The sequence below is a fragment of the Rhinoraja longicauda genome, chromosome 9, assembly GCF_053455715.1.
Source record: "Rhinoraja longicauda isolate Sanriku21f chromosome 9, sRhiLon1.1, whole genome shotgun sequence".
In the NCBI taxonomy this organism is placed as follows: domain Eukaryota; kingdom Metazoa; phylum Chordata; class Chondrichthyes; order Rajiformes; family Arhynchobatidae; genus Rhinoraja; species Rhinoraja longicauda.
Genome location: NC_135961.1, coordinates 58,696,232 through 58,713,373, shown reverse-complemented (window position 1 = coordinate 58,713,373; position 17,142 = coordinate 58,696,232). Strand labels below are relative to the sequence as shown.

Genomic DNA, 17,142 nt, shown 5'->3' with positions numbered 1-17,142 from the left:
TACTATACATCAGATATTGCAAAAGAGAAAGTAAGTAGTGCAGAATGCAGCTCCACCCCACTCTTCCTACTACAATCAGTCTGAAGAAGGGTCCTGACCCGAAACATCACCTATCCATTTTCTCCAGTGATGCTGCCTGACCTGCTGCGTTACTCCAGCATTTTGTGTCTATGGTATACACCAGCATCTGCAGTTCCTTTTTATTACATTAGTGCGGAATACAGTTGGGACGAGGTGGGGATTTCAGGAAGAGGAAACTTGAAAATTCCTATTTGTATGGGTGATGCTCGTAGCCTAAGTCCTTTGCACCTTTTAACTGGGCCTTTGCTGGGATGGAGATGGGATTAGGGGAGTAGGGGAAAAGATGAATCAATCCTATTATATGAAAGTCTCAAGTGTATTCATTTAATAAATTTTATGATCATGTCCTTGACTGAATTAATTTTTTTTTTGTTAAATTAAAAATTAACTTTAGATATACATTCATTTCAACGTTACAATAAATTATTAGCATTTTGAATGACAGCTACTTGAGACTTTCAAATGATGATTGATAGTTTTTCCAAGGTATTTTAAGAATTATGAACTTTTCAGAAACATCTTTCATTCTGGTTAGAATCTTTAAGCAAATAAATGGTCATTATTTGTGGTACTCAAAGACACCAGTATCTTGATGTTGACAAAGTATTATTTTTGAATAGTTATTGATTAATGAGCATTATTAATGATAAAAGGGGTATGCATCATTTTTAATGATATATAACTTGATTTTTTGCTTGTGATAAACATACCCAAATGACAAACAGATTTTTTTCCAATCAAATCTTATATTATGGTGGAACCAAAAATCGTACTTACTGCAAATTATCTTGAGACCATCGCATTGTTTGCAAAAACCTGCGATTTCACTTGTGGGCAAGTTCGGCCGAAGAGCCTTTTTTCACACTATCACTCTATGGCTCTATTACTCTTATGAAGTAAAAAAAAGCCTGCAGGTTTAAAATATGAATGTTGTCTATACACAGCAAGTATTTTACTCATGATTATGTTTCCTCCTTGCTTTTTGAAAAGAACCGGTGTCTATCTTAATTGATTAAAAACAAATTAGTTCAATTTAAGTTTAAAATAGAACGTTTGTAGTTTTTTTTCTTGTTTCTTCATTTTGTATTTACTTTTTCCTTTATTGTGTCAGTTACTAATTGACACCAATTTCTTTTCCTTGCATCATCTCCTTCAGAAATATTTCGGTCTTCGGTCTGAAGAAGGGTCCTGACCTAAATTGCCATCTGTCACTTCCCCACCCCCCCCCCCCCCCCTCAAATGCTCCAATGACCCACTAAGTTCCTCTAGCAGTTTTTTTTTTAAATGAAAAGGAATTTGTTTTTCGAACCGTTCGGTTAGTTTTTGAGGTTGTATCCCATGGGATATCTATGGGAGTTAAATCCATTTTGTATTGGCAGGCTAGAATTAGTGACGCATGGCAGTGCATATTCTTCAGTTATTTAAAATCCAAATCAATGACCTAGATGAGTGGACAGAACATAACCAAACAAAGATTGATGAGAAAATAAGTTCTGAGTTTGCGAAGGGAGTTGAACCGATTTATTTATGTCTGTGGCCAGATAATCTGTAATTTGGGGAAATGCAAAGTTATCTGTTTTGGTTTGAAGAAAAGTAGAAAACCATAATATTTTTGCAATAAAAAATATGCTATTTGCAGAGATATGTGTGTCATTGTAGATATTAATTTCCAAATATATAATTCTTTAATGTAGAAATAAAATCGATGGGAGGATTATTGACATATTGATGCTGAACCAGAAGGAAATATTTGTATGTTCTGGAGCTTAGCGGCTTTGGAAGCTGAAGGCATGGTCATAAATGATAGCCATACAGTTCATATCAGCTTGTATGTGGTGATATTCGGAAGTTTGGAATTATGACAGCTGCAAATTGTAAGGTTATGGGACTGGAAAAGGTTATAAATATAGAGTGAATGCAATTTGAAAACAAGTATGGAATTTTAAAATCGAGGCATTGCTTACCCATTGAGCACAGGATTAAGGGGTAAAACGAATTTGGAAAGGCTTACAAAATGAGTAGTGGAGTTTGGACATGGGGAATTAGAATGAAGGAGGCTAACTAAGTGTAATAGAACAGTCCAAACATGAGGGAACAATGGCATGAACATGCAAAGAGGGGGAGAAAGCTTGGTGATCATTTTGATCCTTTCTGCGAAGTCTGGCCTATTCACCCAAGCAAGCATATACTTTCCTCGGATGGAGTATCTAGTCTCTGGAGGATATAAGAATGCAGGATGACCTCATTGAACATATAACATTTTAAAAAGTGTTTAAAGTTAATTTTTAATACAACAGAAAAATATTAATTCAGTAAAGGACATAACCATAAAACCTAGAAAAAGTAGAAACTTCCAAGCTTTCAAATATCACCACACCGAAAGTGATATGAACTGCATGTTGATTTGTGATGATGCCGTCAGCTTTCAAAGGCCTTTAAGCTCCAGAATTCCCATATATTTCTGTGTGGTTCACCATCAATATGCTTGTTCCACTTGATGGTTATGATAGGGAGATCTCTGAGTTTTAACATCCGGCCCACCTTCATCCAGAATTCCTAAAGTTTCATATAATGACGTGAACAGTTGTGTTTTGTCAAAATAGTATTTTCATGGAACGTTGTGGAACGTAATGCATCTCAGACTATCCCAAACTTGTAATGCTTCATTAATTAATCAAACTTGTAATGCTTCATTGGAATGGATTTGGAACGGAGCAAGACAGTATGACAAAGAAAATCTGCCCATATTATTGAAGGCTTTTGAAGGCCTCTGCACTATTATTGTTTTTTTTGCACCATTTTTGATTTTTAAAATATAAAATAACTCTTTAATTGTTTATTATGGGTTTTGCAGATTACTATGTTCACATATCTTTGTTCATTAGGAAACTCAGTCTGAAGAAGGGTCTCGACCCGAAACGTCGCCCATTCCTTCTCTCCAGAGATGCTGCCTGACCTGCTGAGTTACTCCAGCATTTCGTGATACCTATTTTTGTTCATTGTTCTAATTCGGGACATATGACAATAAAACACTCTTGACTCTTGATAAAACACTCTTGACTCTTGATAAAACACTCTTGACATATTATTGAGATGCTTAGTCCTTAAAGCAGCAAGAACAATCTTGCACCATTGAATTAAGATTAGCTTGAAATTTAGCACCTTGTTGACAGCTCGTTGAAAATAATAGTTCTCTACAATGTTTTTATGAATGAACTTTAGTCATGCTGCATAGAAACATAGAAAATAGGTGCAGGAGGAGACCATCTGGCCCTTCAAGCCAGCACCACCATTCATTGTGATCATGGCTGATCATCCACAATTAGTAACCTGTGCCTGCCTTCTCCCCACAAGAGCTCTTTTTATATTCATCCAGTGAATTAATAGACAATAGACGATAGACAATAGACAATAGGTGCAGGGGTAGGCCATTCAGCCCTTCGAGCCAGCACCGCCATTCAATGCGATCATGGCTGATCACTCTCAATCAGTACCACGTTCCTGCCTTCTCCCCGTACCCCCTCACTCCGCTATCCTTAAGAGCTCTATCCAGCTCTCTCTTGAAAGCATCCAACGAACTGCCCTCCACTGCCTTCTGAGGCAGAGAATTCCACACCTTCACCACTCTCTGACTGAAAATGTTCTTCCTCATCTCCGTTCTAAATGGCCTACCCCTTATTCTTAAACTGTGGCCCCTTGTTCTGGACTCCCCCAACATTGGGAACATGTTTCCTGCCTCTAATGTGTCCAATCCCCTAATTATCATATGTTTCAATAAGATCCCCCCTCATCCTTCTATATTCCAGTGTATACAAGCCTAATTGCTCCAGCCTTTCAACATACGACAGTCCCGCCATTCCGGGAATTAACCTAGTGACCTACGCTGCACGCCCTCAATAGCAATAATATCCTTCCTCAAATTTGGAGACCAAAACTGCACACAGTACTCCAGGTGCGGTCTCACCAGTGCCCGGTACAACTGTAGAAGGACCTCTTTGCTCCTATACTCAACTCCTCTTGTTATGAAGGCCAACATTCCATTGACTTTCTTCACTGCCTGCTGTACCTGCATGCTTCCTTTCAGTGACTGATGCACTAGGACACCCAGATCTCGTTGAACATCCCCTCTTCCTAACTTGACACCATTCAGATAATAATCTGCCTTTCTATTTTTACTTCCAAAGTGAATAACCTCACACTTATCTACATTAAACTGCATCTGCCATGTATCCGCCCACTCACACAACCTGTCCAAGTCACCCTGCAGCCTTATTGCATCTTCCTCACAATTCACATAACCCCCAGCTTAGTATCTGCTGCAAATTTGTTAATGGTACTTTTAATCCCTTCATCTAAGTCATTAATGTATATCGTAAATAGCTGGGGTCCCAGCACCGAACCTTGCGGTACCCCACTGGTCACTGCCTGCCATTCCGAAAGGGACCCATTTATCCCCACTCTTTGCTTTCTGTCTGTCAACCAATTTTCTATCCATGTCAGTACCCTACCCCCAATACCATGTGCTCTAATTTTGCCCACTAATCTCCTATGTGGGACCTTGTCGAAGGCTTTCTGAAAGTCGAGGTACACCACATCCACTGACTCTCCCCTGTCAATTTTCCTAGTTGCATCCTCAAAAAATTCCAGTAGATTTGTCAAGCATGATTTCCCCTTCGTAAATCCATGCTGACTCGGAATGATCCTGTTACTGCTATCCAAATGCTCAGCAATTTCGTCTTTTATAATTGACTCCAGCATCTTCCCCACCACTGATGTCAGACTAACTGGTCTATAATTACCCGTTTTCTCTCTCCCTCCTTTCTTAAAAAGTGGGATAACATTTGCTATCCTCCAATCCACAGGAACTGATCCTGAATCTATAGAACATTGAAAAATGATCTCCAATGCTTACCTCCACTTAACCTCCACTGCCTTCTGTGGCAGAGAATTCCACAAATTCACAACTCTCTGGGTGAAAAAGTTTTTTTCTCATCTCAGTTTTAAATGGCCTCCCCTTTATTCTTAGACTGTGGCTCCTGGTTCTGGACTCCCTCAACATTGGGAACTTTTTTCCTGCATCTAGCTTGTCCAGTCCTTTTATAAATTTATATGTTTCTATAAGATCCCCTCTCATCCTTCTAAGTTCCAATAAATACAAGTCCAGTCTTTCCAATCTTTCCTCATGTGACAGTCCCGCCATCCCGGGGATTAACCTTGTGAACCTACGCTGCACTCCCTCAAGGATGCCCTTCCTCAAATTAGGAACTGCAGAAGGACTTCTTTACTCCTATACTCAAATCCTCTCGTTATGAAGGCCAACATGCCATTAGCTTTCTTCACTGCCTGCTGTACTTGCATGTTTACTTTCAGTGACTGGTGTACGTTCACCCAGGTCTCGTTGCACTTCCCGTTTTCCTAATCTGGCACCATTGAGATAATAATCTGTCTCCTTGTTCTTGCTGCCAAAGTGGATAACCTCACATTTATCTACATTATTATACTGCATCTGCCATGCATCTGCCCACTCACTCAACCTGTTCAAGTCACCCTTGAGTATATAAGCTATGATAATTATTACCTAAGTTTTGAGTCATCCTAATTGCCAATCATGGTTGTGATGACTGTTGTGGTTCCTTAAAGCTCTATCCAACACCAAAAATGTTGTGATTGCATTATTATCGTTTTTGAGAGTCCAATGTAAGCTGCAAGTTGAGATATATAGAATTTAAAATAAATTATCAGTTTCCCCCTCCATTAGGTAATCAGTAGCTATGTATTCTCTCTTTTCCCATGATCTATTGTCTGCATTATAATACTTTCCTCATTTTCAGTTAATATTGTTGTGCATTACCCATGCTGCAACCTAAATTGTGAAAATATTTAATAATGTCTCGTGTAGGAAGGTACTCCAGTTGCTGGTTTACACCGAAGAGAGACACAAAATAGGTGACCCATCCTGCTATCCAGAGATGCTGCCTGTCCCCCTGAGTTACTCCAGCATTTTGTGTCTATCTTTAATATAATGTCCCTGTCATTTTTATGCTAATATTTGAGTCAACCCATTTTTATATTAAGATCAAGATCTGTCACCTTCTATTTTTCTCATCTGATTGCCAAACACCCAAGCACATCTTTGTATCATGCCTAAACCTGTGAAGTAGAGACATACTTATCATTCCTGACTACTCAGAGGAATTCATGCAATTATTGATCGGCTGTTGATGTAATGAGACATTAATAAACTTCCTGGATGTATAAAGTGGATTGAATGGATATTTCTGGATTTAATTCTATTAAGGTTAATCTGCTTGTCATTATTGACATATTTATCAATACTTCGAGGGGAAACTCGTTATAAAATTTGTTCATTGAGATACTGATTGTATTACTTTTCACAACTGATATTTTCTTTTTTTTTGCCGTCTGGGTTTTACTGACATGGCTAGCATTTATTCCCCATCATTACTTACCCTGGTGATGGCAGCGAATAACCACCTTGAACCATTTCAATCCTTCTGTAGTCCATACTACTATAATGTCGTTGAATAGGGAATTCCATAGTTTAAGTCTAGCAGCAGTGAAGAAACACTGAAGATAGGCACAAATGCTGGAGTAACTCAGCGGGACAGGCAGCATCTCTGGAGAGAAGGAATGGGTGACGTTTCGGGTCGAGACCCTACTTCAGACTGATTCTCATCCCGAAATGTCACCCATTCTCTCCAGAGATGCTGCCTGTCCCACTTAGTTACTCCAGCATTTTGCATCTATCTTTGGTTTAAACCAGCATCTGCAGTTCCTTCCTATACAATGAAGGACCACCAATTTATTTCCAAGTTAAAATGGTACACCACTTTGAGGGACATTTCGCTTATTATCATTCTAGGTGATCATTAAAGATTACCATCAATACTCTGATTATTTTTTGCCTTTTGGCACCCCAATGAACATGTTATAATTAGATATTTAAATACTGAAGTGGATGTATAAGATTAATGGATATTCTACATATTTATCTTTGGTATTTGTGTTAAATATATTTTTTTTTGTGACAATGTGTGTTCTTTTAATATTACAGATATTTTGGAAAGAAGTGAACTGAAACAGTTCTTTGAAATCAACTACTCTCAGATTTATTTTATATTCTTTGAAAACCTGTGCACACTGGAAAGTAGTTTAAAACAAAAAGGTAATTTTTCTAAACAAGTTATTCACTTTGAATGTTAGTATCTATTGAAATTATTGAATTATTATTCAAGTAACCAAGCGTGTTATACTTCAAAATGCTTAAATCACAATTTTTCTTTATTTTGGGGTCGTTTTAGGGAATAAGTCACAGAGGGAGGAGCTGGACTCCATTCTCTTTGTATTTGAGGTAGGCCACTTTTGAAAAATCTACAAATATATGAAAAGTGACTTTTAACTTCATCCATTATCTTTATGAATCTCCATGTAACGAGTATTTTCAATATTTTTTTATTGCCATGTTTCTACCTATGACCAATTGATTATAAAATGTTTTCTCTCTTGCCTGCTAAGAATCAATCTTTTGTTCAGTCATGACATTACTGCATCATTATCATATTCTTGCTAAATCCTCTTGTATTGTCCAAACTTCAATGTATTAAGTGCACGTGAAAGTTTAATTGAGTACTTTACCTGCATTTTACCTACTTGATTGAAGGAAGAACGTAAATGCCATAGAAATTATGCAATATGTATTCATTGAAATGATGGGTTAATTTTATGAATGGAGATTTGAGGGGTTAGAATTTATTTTGACAAAAGAGTTGTTAAATACATTGTTGTGTTGGTGGGAAAACATTTTGGTCACAAAGAAATAATCCAAGTGACTAAAATGCTCTTGTGATTATGCAACTCGGGCTCCACAAATAGAACAGAATAAGTTGTTAATGTATGTCTTAAACTTTTCTTTTGAGATGAAAGTGTTTCGTAAAGTCTGGGAAGAAAGTTATTGAGATTGCCAAAACTAGGAAGTTCTTTAACTTTTTTAACTTTCATTCAACCCGCACGCACACCAGTCTTCAGAAACGTTCTTGACAAGAAGGAATATGATAGTACGATATTTAAGAAAAAGGTGTTAAGAGGTTGAAATGATTTAAGATGATTATATAAACCACAAATTTCAAACCTAGTCTCAGGAAAAGTGACTATGAAACTACTGGATTGTTGGAAATGATGCCATTGGCATCTGTCGAATTGAAGGGCTGGTTAACCATTTCCATTGTAATGAGTTTGCCAACCTTGGCCAATACGTGATTTCAGATGCAACAATGCAATTGAGTCTTGTTGCAGAGTTTCGACCCAAAACGTCAACCATTCCATTCACCCCACTTGCATTACTGGACCTGCTGAGATCCTCCAGCATTTGGTGCTCCAGATTCCAGCATCTGCAGTTTCTTATGTCTCTGTAATTAAGTCTTAACTGCCTTCTAAAATTGTCCAGCAAGCCATTTGTTTCGGTGTCAGCTTGGTACGGCCAATGTATGCTGTTTTCATCACTGGTATCCATCTTCTGTGAATGAGAATGAAAATAAATAATTGTAAAGTATTCTATTGTGCAAGAAGCGTTGCACAAAGAATTGTTTCTAGAAGGTTAGTGTGAAATTTTAATCAAGGGAATTAAATTTTAATTCCATGGTATTTAAAGTTGTGTAATATATTGTTAACCTCCTGGCTACAAATGCTGTAATAATGGTGAATGCAAATCATCCAAAGGTAGACACAATGTGCTGGAGTAACTCAGCAGGCTAGGCAGCATCTCTGGAGATAATGGATAGGTGACATCATGGAAAGGTGGCGTTTCGGGTCGGGGCCCTTCATCATACTGATTGCAGCCGGGGAGGGGAAAGCAAAAAACAAAACAGAACAAATTTGGGCCGGCAACAGGCAACCTCAGGCAGGGTGGTTCCATCCAAAAGTGGGTTGCATGGGAGCGGAGTCCCCAGCCTGCATTGCAAATTATTTCCTGCAGTTTGGAGTTAAAGGTGCAGTAGATTGCAATATTGTTCTCAGGCAGTTAAAGGGATATTTCATGACCCTTCTGCCAAGGGATTGCTGGTGCATTTGTTTCCATTGTTGCTGATTTCTTTTTTTTACAAATTATGTATGAGGAGAGCAGCCTGGGTCTGGATCATTTGGAGATGTGTAAATACACCTCCAATTGGTTCGGATCCTGTTAAATGTACGGTTTCATTAAAAGATGATAATTGAACTACTTGGTTTACAAAAAATGAATATGCAAGAGATGATATAAAGAAAATTGCAGCAAAAGGAATATAATTCACACAATCAGAATTGCTACAAATTGTGTTATTTTGCTTATTTTTCCTTGCCTTGCAGTGATTTGTTTTTTTATACAGCTTACATTGCAAATTTTGCTCCCAGTGGTTCATTCTTGGGTGATCTGAAGTATTGGTAGCTTAGTTCAGTTTAGAGATACAGCCTGGAAATGGGCCCATTGGCCCACCGAGTCCACTTGACCATTGATCACCCGTTCACACGGTTCTATATCATCCCACTTTCTCTACACCTAGGGTGACATGCAAACTCCACACAGAGAGCACTCAAACTTGTAGATGCTTATCTAAGGGGAGAAAGAAGTTTGTATTTATAATTTTCCAACAATTTAAATAAAAACTGATGATCAAATTATTCCTGAAATTATCAGAGGGCAGCAGAGAGCTTTTTATTAGTTTCCAAGTCTGTTCATTAGTTAGTGCAATTCCTGCTAGCCTGCAGCAGTCTGCTGCGTTTTTCACGAAAAACTTGCATCTTGGTGCAGAATCTGAGTATCTTGGTTTTAAGTATTACATTTATGGTCCAAAAGCAGCAGAATGATTTGGAGACCCCAGTCCAAAAGCTACAATATAACTGGCAAATTTAAATAGATCTGATATAAAATGTTGATTTCAATAGTGGTGACCGGTGGAACTACCAGAATGTTCCGAAAAAAGTATTTTGGTGCATTGATAGCCTTCATGTGAAAAATACACCATCTTTACCCAATCTGGGCTTTCTGATTCCAGAACAATTGGGTTGGCTCTGACCTTGTACCTGAAATAAAAAGCAGGGGAAATCCAAATAACCAGTTATTACTTTGTCAGTTTGTGTAATCATCATTAAAAGTATTTGATCATACCTTTGGCATTTTTTTTCTAAATGGCACATATTTATCCAATAACCTGCTCAACAATGTTCAGTTTGCATTCTGCCAATACAATTTGACCTCAGATGGCATTGTGGCTTTGGTCCACAGCTGAATTCTGTAGACAAGGTGAATGCCCCTGAGATCTAGCGAAATTTGATGAGCGTGGCTTCAAGGATCCCTAAAGTTCAAGTCAGTACGAGTTGGAGGAGAAACTCTACATTGGTCAAAGGCTTACCATGTACAATGATAATTGAGGGCAGTCATCTCATTCTAAATTCACCAATGCAGGATATCCATCGGACTAATTGCAGTCATCTTGACTGCTTTGTCAGCGATCTTATATAATGAGGTTCAGGATGAGGATGTTTACTGATTGCAGTTCTTATTTCATTTGCAGTTTAATTTGCAATTTAGGAGAGGTTGGACAAACTTGGATTATTTTCTCTGGAAGGCAGTTGGTTGAGTTGGTGATGGAGTGTTTGAGGAAGTTAAAGAGGAAAGAAAATTAGACTTTATTGCCTTTCATCACAGTGAGGAATGTGGGGGAATTCGATGTGGTTGTGGTGGATGTTTATGTTAACTTTTATGTCGTTGTGTGTCTCGTTGCTTTTTTCAGTATGACTATGGTAAATCGAGTTTCACTGTACCGAAATTGGTACACGTGACAATAAAATACCTTTGAACCGTTGAGTCAGCTATGAAATGGCATTTAAGAGACTTTTAGATGGGTACACAGATATGCAAAGAATGGAAGAATATGGACCATGTGCAGACAGATGACATTAATTTATATTGGCTTCATGTTTGGCGCAGACATTGTGGGCCTAAGGGCCTGTTCCTTTGCTCTACTGTTCAATGTACGCAAGATTTTAAAGCATTCAATGCCTTAATATAGCCGACTTGGATAACATTCAGACATGGGTAAATAAGTATTTTAATAACAGTTTTCTTCCTTGCCATGTCTTCCATCATTGCCAAATTTTAGTTTGGGTTTTAGTTTGAGATATGGCGTGGAAACGTGCCTTTCAGCCCACCAAGTCCCCGCAAACTAACACTATCCTACACACTGTACACTATCCTATACACTCGGGCCAATTTACAATTTACAGAAGCCAATTAACCTACAAGCCTTCACGTCTTTGGAGTATGGGAGGAAACCAGAGCACCTGGAGAAAATCCATGCCGTCAGGGAGAACCTACAAACTCTGTACAGACAGCAACCGTAGTCGGGTTCGAACCCGGGTCTCTGGCACTGTAAGGCAGCAACTCCACGGCTGCACCTTGGAATTCTTATTGCAATAGCTATATGGAGTACCTTTATCATAGGAACTAAGATAACATACTACTTCCTTGCAGGCAGTTAGAACTAGCAATACATGTTTGTTTAACCGGGGGTACCTACATCCGATGAAAGAATACATAACAAATGTATTAACAAAAATCTGTTCCAATAAATATTAGAATATTCAAATCATCTGCAGAAGTGATTATCCTTTGATCTTTGAGTCTCATGCTTGTTCCCCAAACATGTTGCTGACCTTCAGTTTCTGGTGTGGCTTTGTAAGCAAAAGCTGGATTTGCAATCTGCATTGCTCAGAACACAAGGTGTTTATAGTAAGCCTGTCAAATCCAGCAGTACTTATTTTGTCATTTCTGAATCAATGAATGACAAATATTTTTGGTAATTATTGAAAGACTGTTGGTATTGATTCGACACTTGCCACCAACAACTGCTTCATTTTGTATCGATCAAAGGATGACTCTGCAGAAAAATTAGATTACACTAGGGTAGTAAGGACTTTCCTCAAGCAGGTACCACAAAACAATTTCTGTCTTGTAATCTGTTGCTCAACTGAAGGGGGTTTGTTCATGGCAATTATACCCGAATACACGGGGGAATACAATTTTCATAGAGAACTGAATCATTTATTGATAACTTAGAGCCACATATTTCAGCATGGTGGCACAGTGGTACAGTTGCTGTCTTCCAATGCCAGAGACCCGTGGTTTGAGTCTGTCCATGGGTGCTGTCTGTTCAGAGTTAGTATATTCTCCACGTGACCACGAGGGTTTTCTCCAGCAGCTCCGGTTTATTGTCCCTAGTGTGTGGAGATTAGTGTACGGAGAAGGAGTGTGCAGTCTGAAGAAGGGTCTCGACCCGAAACGTCACCCATTCCTTCTCTCCCGAGATGCTGCCTGACCTGCTGAGTTACTCCAGCATTTTGTGAATAAATACCTTCGATTTGTACCAGCATCTGCGGTTATTTTTTTATACTACTTAGTGTACGGAGTGGTCGCTGGTCATCGCAGACTCAGTGGGCCAAAGGGCCTGTTTCCGCACTGTATCTCTAAAGTCTAAAGTCAATACCCTTCCTCCTCACCTGCAGATATAAATCTGCTGTCGTTTCTGCTCACTGCCCCGTCGGTGGTCGCATTCCTATTTTGGAATTATGCTCTTTTATTTAGATCTTTCTTTTCAAGACCTCTAAATATCACTTAGCTTCCTGTCCTTTTGTTTCTAAACTTTCAGTCATTCCTCTACCTTTTACTCTATATAAATTATTATCCGAAGCTGAAAATTTAAAACAAAACATAGATGCCTCAAAGCTGAAATTAAAACAAAAAGCTGGTAAACTAGGAGCCAATTAATGTAAAAGTCTCGGACACTGCTGTAATTCCTACATGGTGAAACCAAAATGTATAAAAATGGCCTTTATTAAAATCTGACAATGTGCACTTTAACCACATGTGATTTTTTTAATGTTACAAATCTCAAATTGTGGAGTACAGAGGCCAAATAAATAAATGATGGGCCTTTGTCCCAAACATTATGGAGGGCATTGTAAACTTAGCTAATAAATTTGCTCTGTTCAATAGTTTGCAAAGACCTAACAATAATATGAGAAACGTCCAAAATATACTGCCGACATTGTTCTGTAGAATTAAAAGTTGTTTGTGCGATTGATGTCACTGTAGAATAAAATACACCTAAGTAATTTGTCTAATGTCAAATATAAAAATCGAATTAAATAAATCAGCAAATAAACCTTGAATTAATTAATGTTTAAATGTGGTTATTACGTGCTGTGGATTTAGAGGTTTTATATGGATGCCAGATTCTCAGTTTATAACTTGTTTACCTTGAACAGAAAATACTTCAACTTCTTCCTGAGAAGATCAACAATAGATGGCAATTTCACAGTATAGGTAAGAATAATAGTGTATTTGCAGAACACTTTTAACCTACAAAACATCCTGAGAATTTTGAATGATAACGTTTGATCTTTATTCAAATATGTTTGTTTATTGTATTCTATATAATTTTAATGTGCAAGGAATCAAGTACGAAAGTGATTCGCATGTTGTATATTTTAAATATGAAGCTTCTATACTGATTAGAGCAATAATTTTTGTCATGCTGTTTTGCATCCCATTATTCATTCATAATCTACTGATTGAGTTTATTGATATTTTGAAAAGTATTTAATTTTTAATATTAAACTTCACTTGTGTTTTTTTTAATGAAACATTGGTGAAACCTTGTGCCTTGGTCCTCCTTAAGTAAAAACAAGGATTTAATAGCATTCCTTTGGTTTCCTTCTCTGTAACATCCTTCCTTAAATTTCATAAGCATTATAATGTTTGCCAAAGCTTTTGTTTTCTTTCCTGTTTCCATTTTCCAGCTCATTTAAGCTTCGGATATCTTTTATTTCAATGGAAAAAAAAATGTAAACTCTTGTTTCCCAATGGCCTGTTAGAGTTTTGTAAAGGATTTAAATGTATTGTTTTATGCTGAAGTTTTTCACATGGCATAAATGCAGTGTCTTCTGTTTCTCTTACTTTTGTTGTTAAAATTCTTCCGTTAAATTTAGTGGAATCTTTTTCCTGTGGTCTTATCAGCTTTGTAATTAACTGCTGAGTCACTAAAACAAATGACAGCTTAACAATAGATGTGACTAGATGAATAATACTTGGAAGTTGAGGGTTAGGATTAAAGGGCAGAGGTTTTTTTATTTCAGGAAGACATCTGCAATTTGTGGACTTGCTTCATAATCAGGCAACAATTTACATTAAGATGAAAGGAAAAGTGACAAGGAGTTGCAGATAAATGTTGGTTAAAGAGAAGGGTTGTATTTTGGGTCTACAAAAAGGTGAGGGTAGGAATTTGGGAGCTCCAGGTCAGAGGACTTGGCCACAAATGTTGTACTTGAGTGGGGTGGGAAATACATACGAGACCTGAGTTGCAAAAATCAGATTGTTTGGTTAATTTTTATTCCATCATGACATTTAAGCATTCAATATTTGTATCTAATTGAAAATCAACTTAATAATACATTGTAATTTTTGGGAGGGATATTGAAAATTTGAACTTAAAATCTTCCTTGAATAACCTCTGCTGTTAAAGTTCGTTTCTTAAAACAGACAACAATACAAACATTTAAAGGTAAACCAAGCAAAGCTTTAATTATCGTCAAACGTGAGTTGGGGGACCAGTGGAAAGGGTGTATAACCATACTCAGCACTCCCCGTGCTTCCACTCAAAGATACAGCATTTTCGCAGCATTTTTGTACAGAATTTGCAGCCAGGATGTTTAACACAACATTTCCTTCAAAGCAATAACAAATTGTATCTTGCACAATATACTTGTCACTCTACTGTCATAAAATGTTTCACACAAAGTCATTAGCCAAAGGTAAGGATCCTTATTATACCGCAGAAGGTAATGTTTGCACAATTCCACAAGTAGTCAGCAGTTAACCACATCCTAATCTCAGCGGAAACATTGTTCTTATCATTCTCAGATGTCCTCCCCAGGCAAAAGGGATGTACTATCAGAGCCTGGTGTACAAGATTTAGGAGTTATATCCTGCCAGGTGCAATAATATTGCAAACATCAGCTATTCAGAGTTCAGGCTTTTTATTCATTCTACCATTTTATTATGGTCAAGCATCCCATCATGCAAAGTTAATAGTCATTAGCTCTTTCACTGCATCAATCACAACAATTGTTATGTAAAAAAAAAGTTATGTTTTGTGACTATAGAATGACATTGATATTTGAAATATGGATATTTTTGCAAACCTGTAAAAATGGGAATACTATTTCCTTTTGACAAAGGGTAAGTTGGGATGTCTGTTGGTCATAGTCATATAGCACAGAAAAGGGCCCCTCGGCCCAACTCATCCATGTCGACCAAGATGCCCCATCCAAGCAAGTCCCATTTTACCTTTACCTGGCCTATATATTTCCTTCAACCGTTCCTATCCATGAATCTGTCTTTCTGTCTTTTAAATTTTGTTCTTATTCTTGCCTTAGCTACTTCCTCTGCTATCCTTGCTCTATCTACCGACCACTGTTTGTGTGAAAAGATTGCCCCTCAAGTTCCCATTAAGTCTACACCCTCTGACAGTAAACCCATACCCTCTAATCCTTGACTTGGGAAAATGGCTGAGTGCATTCACCCAATTCCCCTCATGATTTTATACACTTCTCCCTTTAACTCAGGCCTTTAAGTCCAGGCAATATCTTTATATATTATATCTATACTCTTTCAGCTCCAAAACTGAACGCAATAATCCTAGTGTGGCCTCCAAGTTATCCCACCTCTCCCGGACGTACTCTTGTTCTCCATCCTCACCGCTCAACCGCTGCTGCCAACTCTACATGTCTAAGCCTTTTCCTTTCATAAGCCTCATCCACTAAGTTCTCCCAAGGCACCGTCATTTCTATAAAATACACTATCCGCTGACTAACGGACCATAACACTATATCAAGCCTCAAACCGGCAGTAATTATTTCCTGAGGAACAATAAGCTTTCCTCCTAAATCTACCCGCATCTCCCAACCATTGGCTCCCCATAACTGGCCTGACTCATAGCTATCTGCAAACTTCCCTCCTCTACCTTTCTCTCCCTCACAGGCAAAATGAATTGCTACACTCCCAGTCCTGATTCCTACTTACTATTCTTGTCATTTTTTAAATTGTAACAATTCAGGAAGTGTTCACAGAACTATGACCACATTTCTGGCTGGCAGAACAAAGTACCATCAAGCCGAGTTGTTTGAAATATGGTACAAAATAGAAAACTGGGTAGGGTTTGAGAAAAACCTTCCAAGACTGGTAGAAAATAGGAAATGTCATCTCCAGGGCTGTGTGCTTGGACTATTTTTGTTCAAGAGTCAAGAATGTTTAATGGTCTGGGGAATAAAAACAATTACGTTCTTACTTGCTGCAGCTTTGCAGCCACAGTTACACAATAACTCACAAGTAATCGTTATTGGTAATCAATAATAGAATAAACTAATAAGTAATGCAAGGTAACCAGGCCATAATAATGCAATACTGAAGCACATATGACAACCAAAAAAAGGTTCAGAGTAGAGCATAGTTACTGGGGTAAGGTTGTGATTAGTGTTACGTAGCATTGAACAGTCTTTGACGGTTGCTGAGAAGAAGTTGGTCTAGAACCCGGTTACCAATCTCCCTCCTGTACGCTGACTCATCATTACCCGATAGCGGCGGTATAATTGGCGAATTTAAAGATGGCGTCGGAGCTGTGTCTGACTAGACTTAACGATTTGGGCTCAGAAAAACAGAAAAATTCACATCTGCAGGTCGATTGGCTTGTAAAGTTAATAACACATGAAATAATGAAAATCCAAAATATTTAAGGAGGTTTGCAGAGTTAGGGGATATTTAGAAATACATTCAATATTTTGATAGGTAGGAAAAGGAATCTATTTTTTTTCCCCAGAAAGGTCGAGGAACTTAATGGATCGAAGAGCAAACTACCTCAGAAAATAAATGCATTGATTGTTAAAAGTGGCCCAGATCTGCCAGTTAAGAACAGATGTTGCCTTTATCAATGTTGCCGTGTAGAGATTCACGAT

General features: G+C 37.9%; 1 protein-coding gene across 3 annotated transcripts in view; it reads left to right on the top strand.

Moving 5' to 3' along the window:
• ralgapa2 (Ral GTPase activating protein catalytic subunit alpha 2) overlaps positions 1-17,142 on the top strand; it is a 330,072-nt gene that overhangs the window by 59,939 nt on the left and 252,991 nt on the right. For all 3 annotated transcript variants that reach the window (XM_078405597.1, XM_078405596.1, XM_078405594.1), the window contains exons 2-4: positions 7,157-7,267; positions 7,404-7,453; positions 13,399-13,456. In XM_078405597.1, coding sequence (XP_078261723.1) covers positions 7,157-7,267; positions 7,404-7,453; positions 13,399-13,456 — 219 coding nt within the window. The remainder of the gene's footprint in view (positions 1-7,156; positions 7,268-7,403; positions 7,454-13,398; positions 13,457-17,142) is intronic.